The 6,961-nt window shown below is 42.2% G+C and overlaps 1 protein-coding gene across 2 annotated transcripts; it reads left to right on the forward strand.

The window, feature by feature from the left end:
• Window positions 1-7: 7 nt before the first annotated feature.
• MIS18A (MIS18 kinetochore protein A) lies at window positions 8-6,311 on the forward strand. Of its 2 annotated transcripts, none has more exons than XM_042868473.1 (6): window positions 8-379; window positions 678-1,525; window positions 1,599-1,665; window positions 1,791-1,913; window positions 3,532-3,625; window positions 3,731-6,311. In XM_042868473.1, the coding sequence occupies exons 2-6, from the start codon at window positions 1,276-1,278 to the stop codon at window positions 3,809-3,811; spliced, it is 615 nt and encodes a 204-aa protein (XP_042724407.1). In that variant the 5' UTR covers window positions 8-379; window positions 678-1,275; the 3' UTR covers window positions 3,812-6,311. The 2 variants fall into 2 exon arrangements, with proteins under 2 accessions (XP_042724407.1, XP_042724408.1); XM_042868474.1 differs by lacking the exon at window positions 8-379 and having other exon boundaries at window positions 857-932; window positions 1,046-1,525.
• Window positions 6,312-6,961: the final 650 nt, after the last annotated feature.

A 6,961-nucleotide genomic window follows, 5' to 3' on the forward strand; every position in this document is an offset into this window, starting at 1 on the left:
AGTTACATTATTCCACAGCATATCAGAACTGAGATGGATGCCAAGTAAGCTAAGAAAGGGATGGACAGATGCCAGATGTGTCACAAACCCTTCTCTCTGAGAGTCCAGCTGCAATGAAGTGTTCTCTGGAGCTATTGGAAAAAAACAGGCTGAAGGAAATCTCTTCCTACTGACATAAAGAAGGGGGCAAGTACCTGACAAAATGCATCATAGACAGAGGATGCAACAAAGCTGATGAAAAGTCTGGAGGATAAATCATAACAGGGAGTGGCTGAGGGAGCTGAGGTTGTTCAGTCTGAAGGTCAGGGGAGATCTCATTGCTCTCTACAACTGCCTGAAAAGAGGCTGTGGCGAGGTGGGAGACGGCCTCTTCTCTCAGGTAACAGTGATGAGAGGAAACGGCCTCAAATTGTGCCATGGGAGATTTCAGGTTGGGTATTAGAAGGAATTTCTTCTGTGAAAGAGTGGTGAGCAGGCTGCCCAGGGAGGTGGTGCAGTCACCGTCCCTGGAGGTGTTCAGGAGCTGTGTGGATGTGGCACTGAGGGACGTGGGCAGTGGAGGTGGGGGGGGGTGGGCTGGTGGTTGGACTGGGGGAATCTTAGAGGTCTTTTCCAGTCTTCATGGTTTCATGGTCTGCATTTTGCTTTGTTGCTTCCTTGTTCCCTGCACCCCAAAGGCAATGGATGGAAGAGCTGCTCCCAGCCATGATATAGGCAGAGCCAGCTGAAGGTCTGAGGTGTTGGGCCCTAGCAGCATAGCAAGTGGATACCTGTGTGCGTGCTTAAGCAAGGACAGCAGGCCCTCAGCTGGCTTTTGGCTGCATCCCTAAAACCTTCAGAGTGCGTGGTGGTTGGGGAAGCCAGGGCTGCATCCCACGGCTCACAGCGCAAAAACAGGGCTCAGCAAGGCACCATCCCAACCACGAGTAAAGGTACTTGGGCACAGCACAAAAAGCACCAGTTTGGTTAAAAACAGCTTTGAAACCATCCGTCTCCAGCTCCTCTTTGCCCCCTAAGCGCTACGGCAATTCAAACCCCTCTGTAGGCGTTACGGAGGCAGGGCATTGAGACAAACCAGCGCAGAAACAAAACCCGCCACCGCCTACGTCTACGCTAGGAGCGTAACTACGCTGGGTGCGGAGCCACAAACCGAACCCCGCCCCCTGCTACGCTAGGAGCGTATCTACGGCGGGGGCGTGGCCACGCGCGGAACCCCGTCCCACGGACGTAACGTATGGAAGCGCTTCCGCTTCCGCCGCGGGCAGTTTGAAGGAGATGGCGGGTTTGCTTTATCCGTTGTCAGGTGGTGCGGTCGGGGTGGATTCGTCTTTGTCGTTGCTAGAGGGGACCATCCCGCGAGATGCGTTGCCGGTGGAGCGGCCGCGGGCGAGCGGGAAGGATGAGGAAGAGGAAAACGACGAGAACCTGCCCATGGTTTTCCTGTGCGGCGGTTGCAAGCGGCCCGTGGGCGACACGCTGAGCTGGGTGGCCAACGACGAGGAGACGGAGTGCATTCTCCTGCGCAGTGAGTGCCGCTCCCATGGCCTGTCCCGGACGGCGGCTGTTGGGGGCCCTTGGTCAACTTTGCCTCTGCACAGGTGCCTCCAGCAACGTCTCGGTGGACAAGGAGCAGAAGCTGTCCAAGAGGCCTGGAGAGTGTGGATGGTGAGCGCTCTTAATACCACAGTAGATGAAATATATGTATATATATATATATATTTAATAAGGGTGGGGAGGAGTGGTTTTTCTCTCTTTGTTCCTTGTATTGTTGTTTTCTTTTTTTTCTAAAGCATGGTTGAAACGTTTTTCTGCTCTGGCTGCTCAATGACACTTGGCAGTATCTACAGATGCACCCCAAAACATCTCGACTACAAGAGGGATTTGTTTTGTTTCAACGTTGATGCGATTGAAAGGTAAAGACAGAATCTATGTTGCTGCCAGGTTAATCTCACCCTCCAGCACTGTATCAAGGGATGTTGCTGCTAGCAGTCTGAGCAAGTTTCCTATAACACGTAGCTTTGAGTATCTCTGGAGGGGACTCCACAGCCCCTCTGGGCAGTTCATTCTAGTAGTCTGTCACCCTCACAGTAAGAAGCTTTTTCTCATGTTTGTATGGAACATCCTGTTTTCCGGTTTGTGCCCCTTGCCCTCCTGATAGGGCCAGGCTCTTTTCAATGGTGCCCAACTGCTTGGCTCCACTCTTTAGATATTTTTAAGCTTTGATGAGACGGATCCTCTCTCAGAGTTCTCTTCTCCAGGCTGAATAGTCCTAGGTTTCTCAGCATTTTCTCACAAGAGAAATGCTCCAGGCCCTTCATCATCTTTGTGGCCCATACCTGAAACAACAAAAGTGTTCTTTCTCATTTTCTCAGAAGAGTATACACGTTTCTGCTTTAGACAACAGAAAATGAGCCTGTGGTGATGGGTCATACCTGCAGCCTGCTGTCTGTCTACAGTCATAGATAATACCAGAGGTATCTGACTTCAGTCTAGTAGAAGTGCACTTAATAAGCAGAGAACAAAAGAGTTTGCACAGAATTTAGAGATCTGTATGGGCTGGTATTCCTCTTCCTTATGAAGCAGGTAAAAATAAATCTTAAAACAGTTAAGTAAGAGTACGCATTCAGTTTTATGGACAAAAGCTTTCTAGAAAATGGAGGTCTGCCTTATATTGTTTTTTTTTCTGGTTTATTGCATTTGAAACTGGTCTTAAACAGTTCTTCAATGTTTCAGGATGTTGTTAAGTCTCCACGTCGGAGTTCTTTCTCATTTTAAGAAATAAAAAGTTTACTTTAAAAAATTGCTTAAGAGTAATCTTGGAGATTCTGTGGAAGATTTTAAGTATCCAGATTTAAGTATCTTAGCTACTTTTACTTCCATGTGGGCTAGTTTTAGTGTTTCTGCTGTTTTATGAATCATAGAATTGCTCATGTTGGAAAAGACCTTAAAGATTATCAAGTCCTACCATAACCTAACCATACTACCCTAACAACCCTCCACTAAATCATGTCCCTGAGCACCACATCCAAACAGTTTTTAGCCTGTTCTGCTGTACCTACATGGGTGTTTTTCTTTCCTGCTCTGAACAGTTTTTTCCTCTTTACACAGCTAAGTACTTTGTTTTTTGATGGCAGTAAAAGTCTCTGGCAGGCTATAACAGGGCTGCAAAGTGGTGTGGTCTTGGAGTAGTGATGATATCTAGTTCTCCCAGCTAGTGCTACACTAATCTCAATGTCTGAATATATTTTCGTTGTATCCCGTAGTACTAGAACATGACTGACTTTCGGAGCTTCAACTATATAAAGCAATGACATCTTGGTTGTTTAGAGCTCAAAGTTGTTTAAGTTCCACCATGCAGCTCATTTGCAATATTACCAAAAATAGGGTTGTGTTGTTGTTGCTGAAATAGTGCTTTGACTGTGCTAATTAATACACATTAATTGCAATCTTATCAAGAGTGATGGATGAATCATACGGGTGTTCTTTTGCCTTCAGAGTGAAAAGTACATCATCTAAACTGTAGCATATCAGTTACATTCTAGGATCCTCAGAAAAGCAGGCTGTTACTGATGAGGAACCTTTAACTCTTGAAAGTCGAGCTGCCTTGGAAGAAGCACTAAAAAGGGTAATGCTTAATCTTGCATTGTTTCCATGACATCTATACTTGTTCTTTATATTGTACATCTGTTTCTAACCAAGTATCTTTCCCCATTCCCCACTTACTTCACAGGCAAACACCATACTAAATGCTCTGGAGGCAAGACTGGCTACTGTTGAATCAAGAATTGATTCTCTTCACAGTAAAGCTTGAAAGAAAATTCTTTGTGTAAAATAACTGCTGGAGATTGATGTGTGTGGAACTCTGGAATCTGTGGGAATATTTTAAAAGCTGTGCGAAGATCTGGAAGATGTGGGCGGTTTGTGCTGCAGTGGGACAATGCCAGCTACTGAGTCTTTGTCACAGATGAGGAGTTCCCTTTTTGTCTTAAAAAATTAGCCTGGGAACAGAAAGACTTCTAAAAAATAATGTTTCTGTAGATTTCTTGTTTATATGTAAATATTTAATATCTTTTTTTACCTTGGAAAGCAAAGTTGTCCTGTGGTTTAATATATGCTGAACTGAGTTTGTATCTCTTTCCTAAACCAATTAGGGGGAAAACACAAAAACAACAACAACAAAAAAAACCAACACCCCACCCCGTGACTTCTGCTGTGGGAGCAAAATATGTCACTTTCTTGTCCCCATGGCTGTTATTTTAGCTATTTGGACAGAAATGTCACAGTAACTTTTTTTTTTTTTTTTTTTTTTTTTTTTTTTTTATTGCAAGCTCAAGGCTAAGATGAAATGACTGTAAAGAAGGCTTCAAAAGCATCAGCTACAATGGCTTTCTGTGCAATATTGAGAGTCGTGTGTGTGAGAATCTCAAAGAGGAGAATAAAAAAGGCTAGTAGCAGAACATCTTTTAATCAAAGTTAGGTGCATATGTGAACAAAATTCTGTGCTGTTTAGGAAACTTCTGTCAATATGTTGTTAATATGTAGATCTTTCTCTTATGGTTTACTATATGTTTTTTTTTCCCAACATTGTGGGTTTTTTTTTCCCAATAAATCAAAGCAAGCAATAATTGTGTAAGGGAAAAATCTTTTTATTTCTGTTGGAAATGGAATGGAATGGAATCTGTATTCCATGGCCCAATGCTATTTAATTGTATTACTACTAATTTTTTAGCAGTCTCCAGAAACTTGGAATGAATTTTCCCACTATTCTTCCTATTGGTAACTACCGTTTCCTCCTGGGAGCTCTCTTATTTTCTGCTGCACCCTTCCCACCCCCTCTTCTCCTTTTCTTTATCTACAGTTTTGTTTTAAAGTAGCATGCAGTTGGGCCTGTTGTGGTTGTCTTGGAGTGTTTCATGTTCCAGCAACTAAAACACTGTTATATGCATGGCTGCTGAGGTATTATCTACTTATTCTGTCTGAATTACAAGTGTGTTGGGGGTGACAGACTGAGTAACCTAAGGGTTGTCAACCTTGACATGGTGTCCAAGTAGGCCCTTGTGTTTAGTTACATTAAACACACATGTAACAATTTTAATTCTACTCTAGATTCAGAGAGCCAAGTTTATTGGCCTCAAGTAGCATCTGTAGACATGTTCCTCCATTTAAATATTTGAGAGCAGTTAGTTGTAGTTCAGAGCTATTCCCTAAACGGTTTCATCACCCCAGTTTCTTTGGTGATTTTAATTTTTAATACTCTACATAGCTACTGTGTGTAGCAGGAGTAAAATGTGTCTGTAAGCAAGCATTAAAAGTAAGAGGTGGTTGCTTATCTTACGGTGAGCACATACATTTCATAACCATCCATCTTATTTAGCTACTAAGAGAAAAAACACCTGCTGCTGGAGGAATCAGAAAAGTAGAATGCCACCAGTAGGTCCCTCAAATTGCAGGCAGAAGTGACCACCTAGCCCAGATTAGTTTCTGCCATGAAACATAGGTAACACATTTTTAAAATGTGTTAAATAACAGTAAACTAAGGTGAGATACAGTTTTCCATCTTTTATAAACTACCTGCCTTTGGCTACACTGTATATTTAGTGTCTTTCAGCACATTGGAGGTGGGAGCTCTTGCACTTCAGCACATAGACACTTAAAATAGGTCTATGCTCTCAAGAGTTACAAGCTGCCACTTTGCTAAGGTGTGCAATGAATGGGCTAAATTTGAAATAAATTTCATACAAAGAGCTGTGTACATCTGCATGGGGAAATGTGTGTGTTGGGGGTTTATATGAAATAATTATTTTTGCAGTGGAGTTCAATTGGGAATTGTTATCTGGAGTGCTTAATTGGGTGAAGATAATTAGACAGATTGATTGCTTGTTTGTTGAAATATAGAAATATCTACTGTGATATGTTTGAATAGTTTTAAATGTTAATAAAAGCTGTTGTTCCCTAAACAACTGAAGTTAGTAATAAAGTTCTAACGTGCCAGTATGATAAACAGGCATGCAGTCATGTAAAAGGTGTTGTTTTTTGCTTAATAAGCAGTCTCCCTTACTGGTGGTAGTTCCTTCTCTGCTCAGTTTCAACCTTTGAACACAGGGTAGTTTAACTCTGGGGGTTCTGCATGCTCTGTGGTCCATTTACTTATCCCAGACACCTTGCATACTGTGCAGTGGGAGGGAATGTACTGCCTTGTTTAGTGATAACTTTTACCCTGTGTGCAGTTAATATTCAGTGCATGTACAGCAGTACTTCATAGCTCTCTATATGCTCATAAGTGAGGGAAAGTAAAACAAAATGCATGTCTTCTGGAGGTTAAAAACTGAGGTTTTAATTAATACCCCTGATTTGAACTTTGAGACATGTTTTGTAATTTGGAAATAAAAAAAGTAACAAGTAAATCTTTGTTTACAGAATTCACTAGGAGGGAAGGGATGAGAGTGGGGCAATAGTAAGTGCTTCATGGAATTGTTGATTGAAGAATGCGTATGCTAAAAGATCTTGGTATGTTTAAGAAAGATGAAAGCTAGGAATTAGCTTAGGTGAGACTGAAGTTACTACAAGCTGTGTTTGATGGGACAAATGGGAAACAGAAAGCTGAACTATATCATAGGGAATAGGCCTGTCCAGTAAAGTGAGCAGGTCAGAAACACTTTAATAACTGAAACTGTGGGTGTCCAACCTTTTGGCTTTCCTGGACCATATTGAGGGAGGAGGAATTGTGTTGGGACGCGTGTAAAATGTATGATATAGTTGATGGATATAAATAACAAAGTTTCTTTTTAAAATATATCAATTTTATTAGAATAGAAAAAAAAAAAAGGGGGGTGGGAGGAACAACCAACATTAAACTAGTGGGATACTTGACCTTGTTTTTGTGAAAATGATGTACCAGTGTCCTCTTTGATGGCAGTGGGTGCAACTCTTAATGAGTGTTCTGGGTCTTTGTCAGAGATTT

This window comes from Lagopus leucura, unplaced genomic scaffold (assembly GCF_019238085.1).
Source record: "Lagopus leucura isolate 7727_CA_CO unplaced genomic scaffold, USGS_WTPT01 Super-Scaffold_100001, whole genome shotgun sequence".
Taxonomy (NCBI): domain Eukaryota; kingdom Metazoa; phylum Chordata; class Aves; order Galliformes; family Phasianidae; genus Lagopus; species Lagopus leucura.